Consider the following 17,079-nt stretch of genomic DNA (forward strand, 5'->3'; position numbering starts at 1 on the left):
CTGTCACGAGCAGTGTTCAGGAGGAACTTGCTTTATTGCACATGATTTCTACTTTGTGGTTTTTATCACTGCATTTTGCCCCGCTTATTTAAATAGTAGCCAGTTAAGACTCTCAGAGCTGGATTGATTTGAAAAACTTGCCAAATATTTGTCTGTGCTTTACTAAGATAAAAGTCATAAGCTGAGGCTTGTGAGATGGTGCTGTTGACTCAAGACTTTGGGTTTCTGTGAGGTTTTTAAGGAGATCATTAACCCAGGTCTATCTCTTCACAGGACAGTCGGCCCAATATGTCAAGACCTCTCATCACTAGATCCCCTGCATCTCCATTGAACAATCAAGGCATCCCCACTCCAGCACAGCTCACAAAATCCAACGCACCAGTTCACATTGATGTGGGTGGGCACATGTATACCAGCAGCTTGGCCACGCTTACAAAATACCCCGATTCCAGGTAACTTTACAAAGCTTCTTCTGCATGTCTTTGGCAACTCCTTCCATTTCATGCTTGGACGTCCTGGGGCTGTCTTAGAATGATAAATTTAGTTCCTTTTGTTTCAAAATCAAATTAGGCTTCTTTGTTTGTAGGAGGTTAGACTGAGTTTCCTTTCCCTGCTTCGCTATATTTCAGACAGATGGAACTTCTGTAAATCCCTGTGTGTACGTGCTAAACCAAAGTTGATAGTAAAGAGCACTTACTTTCTACCACCTAGAATTGTGGGTTTATGCCAGGGCGCGCATCCTGTGGTTTATTACATTCAAAAACTGTAGCCATACTGCATTTAAGTCCCAAGGTGGGGGTGTTGGGGTATTTGTTTTGTTTCTTTTGGAGCAGTAAGGGCTCTCCTGTACTGTCAACAGGTAATCTCGGATATGTCACTTGAGGTGAAGGCAAGGTTGAATGTAACAAAATATAGGACAGCATAAACTGAACACTTTTTATAGAATCTTAGGATATTTCAAATAATTAGGCTCTTAACTCTGACCTTCTGAATGAAGCATTCATCACTGTGATAGCTTACTGATATTAAGCAGTTAGAAAACTTCTGCATGCATGGGCAAATAGTGTATGTAGAGCGGGTGCAATAAGAGTGCAGCTTTGAAAAAACAACAGTGCATTGAACACAGTGTGTGCAGGAATTACATGGTGGTGATGACAGATAAGTACTGTAGTGATGCTGTAATTCTAAGAGCTGGTTATCAGTTAGCAGGTGTTGATTGTGTCCGCAGTGTTAGTCTGTACCTTGCCCTTCACCGCCCAGTCCTGCCCTAGAGGTAAGGCAGTGTTATCTTTGTGGTCTTTACACCATTTGAGGGGGCAGTTTTGGATTTCTGGATCCCGCAGCTCTGACTTGCCCTTCCAAAGAGTACCAGGCACACTTCATGGGATGTGATTTTGTCCTAAGCATGGTTTCACTAGCGCTACTGCCTCTGCAGCATTGCCTGTGTAGGTTTAGGTGGGACTGGAGTAGTGCTTCTGACACTAGGAGCTGAGAGGGCTAGAGGAAGGGAACAGTAGATAAAAGTGTATGAAAGAGAAAGAGCTGGGCACATGGCCTTTCTTATGACAACCTTCTCAAGGAAGGCCAGGCAGAGGGAACTAATAGAGGAGTGCCAAAGCACAGGCCTGCCAGGAGAGATTGAAGAAGTTTCTGGACAAGCTTGAACTGTTCTTTGAAAACCAAATCTATAGTTTTGGGGAATTTTTTTTAGCACCTGTTTGTGTTCAGCTACTAGGAGTTGTGATTACTTAGCTTTTTTTTTCAGTAGTTGGAGTAGTGATGGTGTCTGAAACTGTTGTGTATGCAGTATGAGAGGCTGCTACTATTAATACATGCAGCTTCTGTTTTCATGTAAAATTCACTGGACAGAATATTACTTTAAGTGAAGAAATGCTAAAGTGTCTTTCATAAGTGTGTATGGCGGCAGTGGAATTTAAGTTTAATGTATTCTATGTTCAATTGAGCCATTGTAGCACTTGAAAGTGGAAGCTATGCCTGTAGTATCAAAGCCTGTTTAATAAATTAAACATTTTAAAGCTCTTCAAACATAATTTAAAGAAAATCCAAACTCTGAATTATAGTCATTCTGTTTCAAGTTGTTCTGACATGCGTTTGTGTTTCAGTTCTGACAGTAAGTGTCTTTTGAACCCCTTGATGAGTGAATATTTCCAGCGTAGCTGTTAGAACCTGGAATTCCCAGCCACTTCCAGAACTTGATAGTTTTAGTTTGGTTTTTTTTTAACATTAGCAGCTTCAAAAGAGCAATTATTAAACTCCTTTGGATGTCAAGACAATGGCATGAAGCTATAATGTGGCAATCACGATGCAGTCATTTGGATTTTGTCTGTGAAATTTTTACCTTAACATTTTTTTTCCAAGCGGAGAGTGTGTGTGCACGTGTGTACATCTATATCTATATCTATATCTATATCTGTATATATCTGGTGAGCGCTGGGTACAAATTATGCAGTAATATTTGGACCTTAATGCAAATTGTTCTTTGGGACCTGACCCAGTCAGTCCATGTCTACGGTCTAACTTTGTTAATTAAGCCAAGGTTTTGGTCGACATTGCTTGAATGTTTCTTTTTCTGCCAATATCATGTGTGTGAATGACATGAAATCTAAGGCAGGGTCTCATTGATATCTTTGGGCCAGCTGAAGACTCCTGAGGCTTACTGCCATACAAAGTACTGTCTATGAAAAATAAGGTCTTGATTATCTTGCCTGAAAGAGCACTGCTCCAGGGATGAGTCAAGGCATAGGTTGCAGGCTCCAGCATCTAACAGGTTGAGACATGAAAGTCATTAGGTTTCTGACTCGTATTACATGTAGTCTAAGGGCTAGAAGCCTAAAATGAACCTTTCATCTGTGGGCCAGGTACCAGAGTCATCTTTCTTTGTGAGATTGAAAGGGTGATATCCAAACCAGCAGCTCTGGAGTCACTGTGACTTGCTGCTGTGAAGGAGACCTATCCTGATAGAGCAGTCTCAGCTTTGAAGCAAGTGTACTCTTTCTTCTCTTTTTGGGTTTAATAGCATCTCATCTTGCACCTCTCTATTTTCTCCTTCCTGAACAGTAGAGTAGGAATTGGAAAGAGTACTTTAAAAAAGGGTTCCTTAAATTATATCAGGTAAAGACTTGTAGCTTGCAGGGCTCATTTCCCATAATTCTTTTGTTAGATCCCTCCGCCTGGTCTGTGCCTTGGTATGTAACGTGCCTACTGACACATATCTATTTATTCCTCCAAAGAAACCTAGGTGCAGCTATAAAAGTGCCTGGCTACTGATGCTGGGTCCCTGCCTTTTGCTATGGAAACACCGTTGAGAGCTTCTCTCAAATGCTCTTGTGACTGAAGGAATCAGAGCCTGTCTGTGTTTTGGCCAAAGGCTGACACAGTGAAGCAATCCCAACAGACAAGCAGTTTATCTAACAGATGCTTTGAATTGACTATTCCTAGAATTTTAAATTCTGAAGCTGAAATAATGCTGAACCCCTCCCTCCCCCAATTAATTTAAAAATCTACTAGCATAGAAATCAAAGGAGCCCAGTTATATTGCAGACCAGGGAGAAGCTACTGTTTTCACAAGGAAGATCCCGTGTTATTTTATGTCATCAACAGGCTTCAGGTTCTTCCAAGACACCAATGAGACCATGCCTCAGACATGATCTCATGCAGCTGAATAATACAATTTGCCAGACTTAGGCTTCAAGAAGAGGCGATTTCAATCAGTATATCTACCAAGAAGAACTAATGTAAGGTCAGTCTGCTGAAAGAAATAGTAATTTTCTTTAAATGCCTGAAGAGAGGGCAGGTGTCCTTCTGTGCAGCTGTCGAAGACCGTAGACCTTGATGCATTCACCCATATACAGATAATTCCTCCTGATTTTGAGTTGCTGACTGATGGTTATTCATATGTCCATGTGAATGGACCAAACAAATAATTTCTATTCTGTGAAGTCTTATGGTTTTGGAATTTGTTCTGTTTTGAACTAGATCATGACCTCCTCTTCTCAACAGCCTTTAGTTTAAGTTACCAGATTTGCAGGATGATGCTTGCCAACAGTTACCTGTTAAAGATTTGGGTGCACTATTTTTTTTTATTTATTTTGGTTTTGCAAGTGAAGATTTTAAAAAGTAGGTTTGCTTTCCACTGCCCAGAAAAAAACTCAATTTTTTTATTCCAGGGAAGACGGATACAAGATGAGGGTCTGCTAAAGGAGCCTTTCTCCCCAAGAGCTGAGGCACGTGCATGCTGTCCCATTGTTCCCTATGGTCACCAGAGAGTCTGAGGAAAATGGGTTGAGGTTTTAGCATTTATGATTATGAGTAGAGGAGGCGCAGGCCTGTTAGTTCTGATATCTGAACCTCAGCAGCCTACTCTTCTTCTTGCAGTGCATTATCATCTTGCAGTAGGATGGAACCCTTTGCTTGGGGTCGGCATTCCTACATCTCTCAGCCTTAATGCTGTCTGTATGGCATCTACTGAAAATTATTGTGCACCAGGCTAAGGCAACCTCAACTGACTATCAGAACTAAATGGGAAGATGTTTAACTTTGATCATATGAGCATCAGCTGTCTGATATCTCTGATATCAGCAATATCAGCAGTGTCGTCTATCTCATATGCTCAAAGCATCTGGATCATTAATAAGTTCTGTCCAAGTCATCTGGTACAAATATTTGCATAACCCCATGGTATTTGATTGCCACATCCTGTATTCCCACCATAGAATGGGAAAATTTCATTAAAACCCTTGTACTTCTTTGTGGACCCTTTTGCAGATATCTGTGTTGCTATCTTACATCTTGAGTTACTCCCTGCATATGAAGATGGATTCTTTTTACATGGTATTTCACAATACTTCCAGATTTCTGCCCAAGGCTGTTTCAGGTTTTCATATGAACCAATCCATTCATGTCCCAGTTTTCTTACCCAATCTTCGCCCTCAGCCCTCAGGGAAATTAAATTTCACACACTTGGATCCAGTTAGGACACTGGTATTTTTTGGTTGGTAAGGGTTTCCTTTGTATCAAGAGCACAGAATTACTTAGGAGAGTGCCCAGACTGTCCTTGGCTTTTTTTGACAGTTTGTGAGCGAGACTTACCCTTCATGGGTTACGTAGGTAGATCTCCAAGGACACGCTATGAATTAGGCAGGTTAGGACTGTTCACCTGTTTCAGAGTTTTGGCATTTTGTGGTCTGCAGACTGTCCTCAGTTCCAAAATAAGACACCAACGTGGCCCTTAGTTCAAACTTCTGCATGTTGCCACACCATGCTGGAGACTTCTGGTTCGGTAGGAGATGGGTTGTGATTAGGGTGTTCTGTGCTTTGCATAAGGCTCCCTTTGTAACATCTCCACTAGAGCAGCTCCATTGCAAGTTTCGTACTCACCTTGGATAGTATCTCTCAAACTGCTGTAAGTGATGCCAATTGTTTAAAGAAATAAATCCACAGTTTTCTAACTAATGACCATTTGGGGATTTATTCATTTTTTTTTTTTTTTTTTTAAGGAAAGACTAACAGAGTGGGTGTCAACTGTATCTTTATGTCCCCTCTCCTTGTTTGGATTCATTTTTCTGAAATGTACATCTCTACCCATAGAGGTATTTGGTGAGCTTTCTAGAGTAACAACATCAAAGCCTGATGAGGTGGTAGGTCTTAAATCACTGCGACACTACAGTAGTTAGACTACAGTAGGCTTGCACTTTTTGAGAAGAAACATTGTGTTGCAGGTTGTAAAGAGCAGTCTTCCTTGGGAGTTTTCAGTATTGCTGTATACTAGCTTCGTCTTCTGCGTTAGCATGAATGATCCAGATTGCAGATTTTTAATACTTTTTAACGTTCTGGCAGAGGAGGAAAAGGCAAAAGAGGTTGGCAGAGGCTCAGTTTAGTCTTCGTTACCTATTGGCTTGCTTATCTAGTTATTCACCTTTTATATTTCATCATTTGATTGCTGCATGGTCGTGTGGCAAGGGTGAGGGAGGGCTTGGGACAGGGAAATACACCGACTGTCTTACTGCTGTGCTGTGACCCAAGATAACTGATTTAACTTTGAACTTTGGTTGCTTCCTACCAAGGTTAACAAAAAAACAATTTGTACAATGCTTTGAGATGATGATTAAAATTTTAAAAGATTACTATCTTTAAGCATAAATATTTGTAGATGCCAGTAACTGAGACAGAAACAGTTGATTGTGTTGGCAATCATCAGTAACTCGTATGTAAAAGTAAAAAATGAAATGTTGATTCATGAGGACCAGACTCAACGCAGTTAGGCATTACAGTTGTTTCGGCTGATGTAACCACATATACAAACTTGGGAGAAAAATAGAAACAACTGTGAGTGACAGTGTCCTTTACGTCTATTTCAAGAAATGCAGAGCATTTACACAACTGGTATTGAAAAGAGAAATACTTTGTAACACACATCTGTCAATAAAGAGCAATAAAGGTATTTTCTGGTCCTGGCTGAACCAAGATTAATTGTATCTCTTAAGTGTGTATATTGAACTTAGGGTATATATTGACCTCATTTTGCCTCAATTAATGATCACCACAGGTCAGTCATCACTGTTGCCTCAGTAGAAGTGAGTATTTTCTGAATCTTAGTTCTGTAATGTGTCTGACTTGCAAGGTCAGCAAGTCATTGCTGTTGCTTGTGGCTGGTGACTAGGTGAAAGAAATAGCATGATCAGATTAGCAGGTTCTCACATCACGTGGTCAGTAACTGGTGGTGAGTCATCACTGAAAGGGGCCACAGAGTTGATGTCTTCCTGTTCCGAATGTCAGTGAAAGTGGTTTTGTGTATTATTTATTTGGAGGATCAAAACCAGTGTTTTGTACTTGTTCAATGCTTTTATACTCGAATGTGTAAAATGACAGCACAATCAAGATAGTGGGTTATTAGGGTACCCTGCACATACGCAGACCCAGAGAAAGTAGATGTGCAGACTTGATATCACAGGGGTTCATGCCATGCGTAATTATGTCTGCATGGCTGTGACTGTATGGATGGAAACACTCAAGGGATTAAATGTCTACATTCAGGAGTGTTACAAAGCTAAAGGCTTCAGCTCCTTACTTCTGAGTCTAGTAGTCCTCTGAAGTAACAAATGTTTTTCTTGAGGGGAAAGAAAATCCTTGTCATCAGTATGTCTCACAGATCCCTTTCCCAGTAGGTTTATGTGAGGTTGTGTGGGCTGGATCAACCTGTAAGTTAGGAAGAGGGAAGTTGTCAATAACTAGTTGAAGGGTCTGTGCTCTAAGAAATTCTTATATTGCAAAGGCTGCATGATGCCAGCTCCGTGGATGGAAATTTGTCAATGAGAAAGTTTGGTGGTGTAGTGTTTTCACTTTTCTACCCAGTAGCATGGCTGCTTAAACCAGGCTGAAGGCATCCAAGCAGTATTTCTCATTCTAACTGACCAATACTTGGGAAGGAAAAAAGGAGTGCTGAGTCTGTGGATCTTGCTGATCTGATAAGGAAAAGCCCATTAGAAACTGCGGTGGTGCTGAAGTATTCTGCTTTGAACCATAGTCCTGAGGTTCAGTGGTTTGTTTTGCCTTTTGCTGTACTCAGTCCTTGCACTCAGGAACCTGTCTATGTTAGCACTGGGTTCTTGTCCTGCTCCCACATAAATTCTTTGTACTTCATTGGTCTTTCATAAATTGCAATGTAGCTGCTAAGCAAATTGGCATCTAGTACGGACATAATTGCAGAAGTAAACATTTGGCTTCCAGTTTTACCGTCAACACCCGGCCATCTCTTGGGTGTGTTTGGAGCTTTAGGATATAGATTCCAATTTCTGGCTTACTTCTTTCTGGTAATGATCAGCCTTCTGGCTGGGTTTCACATATACAAGCCTGCTTGCCATTTGGGGATGTATTTGCAAAGGTTGCATAGGAAAGGGTGAAAACTGCTTAGGACCCAATGATTATCTGCACTCATTTTAATGCAAATACTGCATAAATGCTGTGTTGGCCCAGGAACATCACCAGTTCCTGTTACATGGGCATTTCCTCTAACTTAACTGGTCTGCATTTTATTCAAATGTCATCACCATACAACTGTCATCTGGCAAGCCTTATTTCGCCTTTGTCTTTTGTTCTCAGTCATTCTTTCCTCTTAGTCTACAACTCTCAGGATGTTGCTGTCTCATTGACTCCCACCCTTCAGTGTCTTTCTTCTGGCCCCTTTCCACTCTGAGCATTGACCCTACTTCCATCATCTGAATTCCCTCATTGTTTTGTCTTCATTTCTTTTTCATCTACACTTTTCTGTCTCTCTTGGAAGGAGTCTGAGCTCACAAAGGTCACAAGTGATCAAAGATCCAGGCACATTGCTTGCTTGCTTGTTCTCTTCTCCCCACACATCCTTGGTTTCTGGCTGCTGTTAATGGTGAACTTTCTTTAAGTAGCTAAGCAGCCAGTGTATTTTATAGATATCTCAGATGATGCTTTCACCCTTAGAGACATGGGTTGAAAGGATGCTCTAAGACTCATTGATATTGATCTCTTTCATTGAGTCGAGTCTTTGAATCAGTAATGAAGTAAACTATTTCCAGCTGTGATGTGTATATTAGCTTGGGTCTGTAGGACTCTTACAGCACAGTTGTCTCTGTATCTCATTTGGACAATTTTCTAGGCATTTTCAGGGAACTTTCTGCCTGCTTCAGGGAACTGAGGCTCCTGCAACAGTTTGAAAGCATTTAATCTGAGCTCATAGCTACTTCTCGTGGCACACTTTGTAGAGACACACTTTTAGGAAAGCAGTGGGCTCACAGTCACCTTCCCACCCACTATTTCCACTATGTAGTGCTATGTGCATAGACACTTGGGCTAGCTCAGGTGCTCAGAGCAATATAGCGCAACACTCCACCTGGACTCGTTTGTCCTGCTTCTAGCTAACTCAGCTGTGCTGCTTCTGGTACCCAAGCTAATTACTGAAGACTGATCTTTTATATTTCTACACACCACTGCATTTTGCAGAACAGGCACTCTGTAAAGGAGAGCAACACTGGCAATTCAGTTTCTGTGAATCAAACACTTTCTGTTTGTGAAGGATAAAAAAAGGTGGAAGGGGAGAGTAATAGAAAGATTCAGGGGTTTTGTTCATGAGATGAGATGGTTGAGCATAGCGGTGTGAAATGCAATGGGCTATACTTCAGTACTTCATCAATTTATAAAGATTAATTCTACCTCTTAGACCCCAGTGGGGGTTTCATGTTAAAATGTGACATGCCTATCAGTCAAATGGTAGACGTAATTGTTCTTTAAGTGACCTATTAACATCCTATTCCTTTTTAATTAAAAGTTGTGTTTGTGTTCTCATGCAGGCCGTATTTGAACAGTAAAAACTCCTTTCATACAAGGCGTGTTGCAGGCAGAGAGCTGTCACAAACTGTGTGACACACATGTGAAACAGGAGGAGTGATTGAAGTCCCAGTGCAGCAACATGTGGCTTGCCTTCGGCTGCCGCTGACATGGAGGGAGATGGAGGGATAAGCAGCATCTCCCAGGACCACACCCAAACCCTTTGCATTCCTTGCCTAAGAAATGGCTTGTAGTTGCTTATTGTGGCATAGAAAGTTATAATACACAGCATTTGCCATAAGTGTGTCACTTCAGAGCAAATGATGGATTACGTTCTTCCACACCCCAAAAGTTGTCTTTGTGCTGTAATTAAAAAATAAATGTTGCAATGTTGAATTGGAAATATTTTCTTCCATACAATGAATTTGTTTTGTTAGGTTGCCTGGATGTAATTGCAACAATGTCAGTGTATTAAACCCTTGTCACAGGGTAATGGTTTCCTGCCGCTACGCCAGTGCCAAGGACTGCTTTGCTTAACAGCTCTATTGCTGTTTATCAGCAGTAGCGATTATTTTGCTTCTGCAAAACTTTTTTTTTGCTTACTTTGTTCCCTGTGTGCATACTATAAATTACAGTTCTGTGCGAATGCTAACCACAAATCCTAAACAGTAGGAAGCACTGCCATGCCAGAGAGCAGCTCTGCTGGGAGCTGGTTTTAGGTTCACCCAAACTTGTCAGCGATCTGAGGGGGGAAAAAGGTGTTCCAAACCATGAAGGACTGCTGGGCCCTTTCTACCATTGAAAATTGATCCCTCTTAAACAGTTTAGAGGGCCCTCGGGGTCTTACAGCTTACATAAAAAATGAAAGCCCTTCCTGTCTTAGAGCAGCGCAAGCAGTCAATACAAAAGAGAAAAATTATCTTTTAAGTGTATCCCATTGAATCCATTATCTTGAGGGCCCATGTGTGATGCTTCATCAAAGCATCATCGTCTTGGTGATACATAGGAGAGAGGGTGAGGTGGCTTTCAGGGGATTTCAGAGAAAATGCTGCAGTACTGTCAGTGCCACAGGACAGGCTAAATGTGATACAAACCAGAAAATGAGAGTTGCAGAAAAACTGATCTGTTCCTCCTTATAACAAATTGAATTCATATTTTACATGTTTGAAACAAACAAATTGTTCAGGAAAAGTTTTCAATGTTTCGTTTGTAAGTATGAAAGTCCCGTTGGACATCTCGCACAGTAATTGCTTTGCTTTTGATCAGAATACAAACTTTCAGATTTTTTCTGCATTACAACGAGAAAGAGAATAAAGGAGGAAAGAAAAATCAGTGCTTGTACCATCAATGCGTTCTAGCCTTGTTTTGGGAGGTAGTGAAAGGACTGGATTGATATATCATGAGTGATTTGGTGTTGAATTTCTGGTTCATGTGAGCGTCAGAACTGTTAGTTTTTAAACACTGAATTCTTAAGTCTTTTGCATGCCAGTGCTAATGTTTTGTATGTTTTTCTTAGACTAGCATGAAAGGAAGATCTTTGATTTCTGTTGTTCTGAGTTGGCAGTATTTACTTAACGGCATAGTGGTGTTTGCCAGATCATGTGGTTAGGAGCTGATCTTTTGCTGTCGGTGTTTCCTTACTCCAAATAAATAAGGATGTTGCTCTTTGACAGATTATATGCAATAAAATGGAGAATAAATCAGATTTGTTGCCAATAACCAGTAATATCGATAATTCAGAAGTGCTATTGAAAAAATGCATTTTTGGAGGGCAAAAGGAAGAATGAAGAAGCAGTATTTTTGAATGGAGTGGTGTTGTCAAACACACATCCTTTGGGGTATCTTTCATTTCCTTTGGTGAAAGGTTTGCTTAAATAAACTGAGCAGCAGGCAGTGGGTGTGTGCCTTTGCACAACAACATACACCCAGCTGCTTTGCTGGCCAGGGTGATCCTAAAGGCAGAGCACTGTCAACATTCCTAATGGGTTATTACCCAATAACGCACACCCTCCAGTGTCTTGGGACTACGAAACACTTTTTACCTAGCCTTCCTACATGAATAATGAAGCATTTCAAATATTCATCCAATCACAGTCAGCCTCTCTCTTGACTAAGGGTTGCCAAATGCAATTGGACATACTTCTGACATAGAATTTCAGGCTATAGCTCCGTTGGAAGAGTTTAGTCATATTTCTCAACTTCTGGGAAGAGATGAGATTAACGCCGTGATGGTAATTTCTCCAAGCTCAAAAGCTATTGTTTGTTTTTGCTATTAAATTCTAGTTTACCAGCAATATAATTCTGTAGTTTTAGAAAACTGTGTTTTATTTTAAATTTATACTTGTAGTTTGTCACATGAAACGGCTCACATTCTGTTTGAAACAGTAAGATGATTGGCTTGCTCTCAAAGTGCTGTGGATACACCTGCACATCACTGAAGTCACCACCAAGCATATGAAATGCAGTTAGCATGTATACTTTTGAAATATGTAGACTGTATTTGTTTTCCTCTTCTAGTTTTTCAAAACATTTTGCTGCCCATCATGATTGTCTCCTGACATGCCAGTGTCTGACTTTTATATAGGTTTTTCTCATGTCTTGCTAGTGTACTCAAAACCAACATCCTCATCCTTTGCAAAATATTAAGGTTTAATTTTACTTTACTAGCTTCTCCTGTGAATAAGTTCCCTTGAATGCTAATCTCCCCTCTGGCCTCCCAAAACCTGATGAAGGTGTGCCATGCTCCTGCTGGTGGAAGTTGCCAGCCCCTCTGCAGTAACGCTGCAGGGAGTCACGCTGGCTCCAGCGTGCTGCCTCAGAGGAAAGCCCCGTGCCAGTGTCCGTCTTTTTGGTGCAAAGGAGATACACAAGTGATGAAGTGGTGGGAAATGTTGTTTTAGGAAGATGTAAGCTGGAGGAATGGTGGCAGGAAAGATGCCTCACTGCTTGTATTTCGCCCATGGAAGACCTAATTTGCGGGAAAGGGAGAGGAGAAAAACTGCTGCTTTTATGTTGCTGAAGCGTATTTGGAGGCTCCACTTTTAGCGGGCATTCTCATTTTCCCAGTTTCTAATATTGCTGTCTTATAAAGCTGCGCCTTGGGCCATGCCTTTCCTACCAGCCTTTTCTTGCTTAGTGGCTGATCGCAGTAAATTCATCAGCAGAGCTACAATTGCACTTTTCCCGCTTCTGCTTCGGATTAATGGTGTAGCTCTCCAAAACTGAATGAATGGATGCTGCTTTCCAGACTGCAGAGGTCTGGTTCCAGGTGAGCATTTAATTCCCTGCTTGGGAAGAAGGAATAAAAGCCTTCATCAGGTTTGTTTCATGCTTCTCTCTTTGGTAGGCTTAACGAAAGGAGGGCTGAAAGGGTGCTATTCAAAGTCACTGCTTGTCTGGTATCACTGCAAGACAAAAAGCATTGGTTTAAAAATAGAAACAGCTGGTATGGCTGTGACTTCCAGTTGTGTTTAGCTTCCATGTGGGTCCCTTTATTTCCTATTAAAATGCTAAGTAGTTAAATCAGAGGTGTGAGTCCTTCTTCCTTCCCTTTATTAATGAAGTCCTGGAAGCATGACAAACATGAAGGGCCCTAGGAGTGCTGGCGAACGTGTAATAGGCTTCTGTAACATGCAAAAAGCATAAAGCTGGTAGCACAGTTCTCATTCAAAGAAGAAAAATCAGTCATGTTGTTCTTCCAACCTGTCCCCAAGCCTGCAGAAGCTCTGCCTGGGCATGCCAGGCTGTTCCCCATTGGGACAGGTTGGCTGCATCTCTTCTGGGAGCATTTCTTCCAAGAGTCCTTTCTGTTGCTAGGAAGGACTGTGGGAAGGATTCTGTCCCTTGGCTTTGCATGCCTGAATATTTTTCTTTGCAACATGGTTCCGCTGAGAAATGTGAGCAGTGATGAGAGCTTTATCAGCTGGAAATTGTAGAGGCTGTGGACAGAACAAAATAAATGGGGTGAGGTCCCCAGAAAACCCAAAAACCATTGTCAGTGAAATCTAGTCCTGATAAAGTTCAAGTTTGTTGTAGTGCATGACTCATTAAATGTACGTCTGAAATGAGGGCACATCCATCATAACAGAGAGAGTTTATTTTCCTTATTGCCATCCTAATATTATTCTGCTGTAGTAACAACTGTAGTGGTGGAGTGGGTTGGAAGGGTGGATAGTGCAGGGGAGAGCCGGTCCCCCATGTAAGAAGTGACTCCATACAGTTCAGCCAGCAAAAACGTATTCCTGTCGGCTTTCCCCGCTTCAGAGGTTGAGTGGAAACCCCTTCTTTGTCTTGTCTAAACGTCCGGTGATAATAAATAATAAGCCAGTGATGTGCTCCCAAAATTAGATTTGGAATTTAGTTTTGCCCATTTTCACAGACTCTAAGGAGCAAACATGTCTTGTCTGACTTTGATCCTGCAAAGAAGCCTGAGCTGCCATCCGCAGTCATACACTGGCTGTTTCTGTACCCCTCAGTATTGTTTAGCAGAGGATTTTCCACAAAGATCAACCAGCCCTTGAAGCACAGTGGAGAAATACCCCTTCCTACTGACAGTCTGCAGTGAGGCTTAAGTCTTGGTCAACACTTCTCACTGATCACTGCACATCCGTCACTAACTGCCTTTGCACTACCGATGTGGATGTGGCAGACTACTTCCTTCCTTACAGCAGTGTAAATCACAGAATCATGTAATGATTTGGGTTGGAACGGACCTTAAATATCGTCTAGTTCCAGCCCCCCTGCCATGGGTGGGGACACCTTCCACTACACCAGGTGGCTCAAAGCCCCATCCAACCTGGCCTTGAACACTTCCAGGGATGGGGCATCCACAGCTTCTCTGAGGAACCTGTTCCTGTGTCTCGCCACCCTCACGGTAAAGATTTTTTTCCTAATAGCTAATATAAATCTACCCTCTGTTAGTTTAAAGCCATTACCCATATCCTACCGCTACATGCCCCTGTAAAAAGTCCCTCTCCAGCTTTCTCGCAGGCCCCCTTTAGGCACTGAGAGGCTGCTGTAAGGTCTTCCCGGAGCCTTCTCTTCTCCAGCCTGAACAACCCCAGCTCTCTCAGCCTGTCCGTCCTGGGGACTTATCCCTGCCAGAGATCTTTTAACGTCCAAGCAGGTAGGTAGTGGCCAGTGGCAATTAGAGGCAGCAAAGATCCACTTGTGTGGTTGTGCCACTGCTGCCCACTGATGCTGGAGCTCTGGGTGAGCTGCTGGATGCAGGGATGGAGTACGGCTTATGGGCAAGCGTCTGACAGGGGCAGCTGCAAGCACATCTTAGTCATCTTGCTGCTTTTCTATTGACTGTATCACTGCAATATCCACGGTCATATCACAAAGACCAACTGTACCTCAGGTGCCTTCTCCCTCCTGTTAAAACCTATCACGAAGCTGGGGTTCAGCAGCAGGTTCTGCCTTCTGCTTCACAACTGGGTCCATTTCACCTCCTGTGATTTTTTTGGTAGGCATCTCATGCTGTACACTGGGGGAAGAAAAGCTGTGTAAAAGTGAGTGGTCAAGGACTGCGCCGTAGGTGTCCATTACAGGACTGCTTGGTTGATGCAAATAAATACAGACTTCCTAGCAAAATAATATAGTTTGGTAGTCTGGCTTCAGAGTTGCTTGTTATAATAGGTCTTTCTCCAGGCTCCTTCCTTTTATTGTGCTAGTTGGCTTCTACCTGCCTCTAAACCCTGAAGAAGTAGGTTTTTAGGAAGGTAGTGGAAAATAATCAGAATCATCCCATAGCCCCAAACTGTTTGTTGTAACACCAGTGGCTTCTGGAGAGGTGGGGCTCTGATGAAACAGTGCAGCTCTTGATTACCCCAAACTATTTTCATGCTTCTGCACCTTTCAATAATGTCATTCTGTAGATCTCCTTAAAGATAGTAGAAAACACGTACATCTATGCCTTGTGGTGGTGCAAGCAAAAGAAAATCAAAAACCTACCAAAACACCTGGATTTTTGCTAAATTAACATTTTATTGCATTCAGATACAGAGCAAGAAGTATTAAGTAGCTACACAAGTGGAAGGGGTAATGAGAGGTTTTTGTAACATGTTTTATCTTCAGCAAGCACAGAGCAGAGGATAACTTTTTGAAACAGTTTTCTGTCCCTGAAAATGCGTGCATTGGAACTTGCATTATTCTAAAAAACTGTAGTTTTGAAATTTTCAGGCTTTTTCTCACTGAATGGTTAACTTGTTTTCTTCTTGTTGGTAAGGGAGGTGCGGCCTTTTGGCATACATAGCTGTGTTCATCGTTTCTTTGCAGTATGAGTGCAAGCTGTAACTTAATCTCTTGCTATGAGAGTTGTGCAGTAGTACCAGTGTCTGGGGACCAGGGCAGACACAGTATGGAAAGACCCTTAGGGTATGGCTTTTTTTCCCCCTCCTTTTTCATCTAAATGTAGTTTAATTTGTCTCTGTCTTTTTAGAGAAAGTTAAGTGAACTTCAAAGCGAAGTGAACAAAATAATGAAAATGTACAAACTCAAGTAGAATGGGATGCTTCATTATCAACATCTTTCTGCTAGTTTAAAAGCAGTGCTCAGCTTGGTAGGCGACTTCTTGTTTATTAGCAGCCTGGAATTGCCACAGGGGAAATTTGGCTGTTGGGTTGTGCTGGTTTCTACCAAGAAGATCCCAACAGATGTGAGATATATATCCTCACTATTGTAAATCCTCCAGACTGGTGGAGTTATGCTTATTTGACTGTTTCTCCACAGATCATTTCCCACTTGTTTGTCTGCATTCAGAATTTATTAGTTGCCACATGACAGAGCTGTCGTAATTTTTCAGCTGCATGATCACCAGTGCAGTGGTGCACAAGACGTATGTGGAATGAGATCCAGCCCCGTGTAGGTGGGCTGGGCTGCCCTCCATAAGTGTCTGTGGCTGTCCATTGCCTGTAGCTCAGTCCTAGAGTCAGCTCACTTCAACACTCTGCTAAAATACTGGGAAGTTGGCTGCCTGCATTTAGGAAATGGGGAACCTGACACACGTGCAGTGTAATACTTCAGACGGCACAAAGAACAGTCAGCTCCTCCATGTGAGGATAACCTGGACTGCAGGATAAAATAGCTCTTAAATTAAAAACATTACAAATTCCTGCACATTTTAGGAGGACTACAAACTGTCGCTCACAATTTCAGATCGTATAAATTTGTTATTTTTTATTTAATAAAGCCTGATTTTCTACAGAAATGAATAGGTAGGAAGAATAGTGACTTTGTTTAATACATGGATTTTGCTACAGTTAGTGTCTGGTCATTTTGTGACTGGGATATACTCGCCTTAACATGGGCAGCTAGTGCCTATGCACCCTTCCTGCTTGGACCCCTGTGGCTGCTCCAGGAGAGCACAAGTCTTCAGTCACGTCCCTGTGCCATCCCCCAGCCCTTTGGGAGTCCCAGAGATGCCCTAGAGCATCTCGAGTGGCACCAGACACCTGTATTTAGGGAGCTGAATCACATCCTGGCTGTTGTGTATTAAAGGCACCATGATGTAACATCTAGTTTTGTCATGTGGCATTTTTGATTATTTCACTGGCTGCAATTATAGTGTCTGTTTTCACATACATGGATGAATTATTCTTTATGCCACTATTTATGGGGGCTATATTGCTTCTGTATGGTATCTCAGTTCTCCTGCTTTCTTCTCTCTCTCTGCCTCCTCCACAGAAATACATCTGACATACTGTTGGGTTTGGTATGGCTGCAGGGATGATTACACCATGACAACGTCTAATTTAATAA

The 17,079-nt window shown here is 41.9% G+C and overlaps 1 protein-coding gene across 8 annotated transcripts in view; it reads left to right on the forward strand.

Annotated features, from left to right (window-relative positions):
* The window catches only part of KCTD1 (potassium channel tetramerization domain containing 1), a 133,911-nt gene that overhangs the window by 67,578 nt on the left and 49,254 nt on the right, over window positions 1-17,079 (forward strand). For all 8 annotated transcript variants that reach the window (XM_080382017.1, XM_080382016.1, XM_080382020.1 and 5 more), the window contains exon 2: window positions 274-452. In XM_080382017.1, the coding sequence (XP_080238143.1) occupies window positions 289-452 (164 nt within the window). In that variant the 5' untranslated portion in view covers window positions 274-288. The remainder of the gene's footprint in view (window positions 1-273; window positions 453-17,079) is intronic.

This window comes from Falco punctatus (assembly GCF_963210335.1).
Source record: "Falco punctatus genome assembly, chromosome: 3".
Lineage (NCBI taxonomy): Eukaryota > Metazoa > Chordata > Aves > Falconiformes > Falconidae > Falco > Falco punctatus.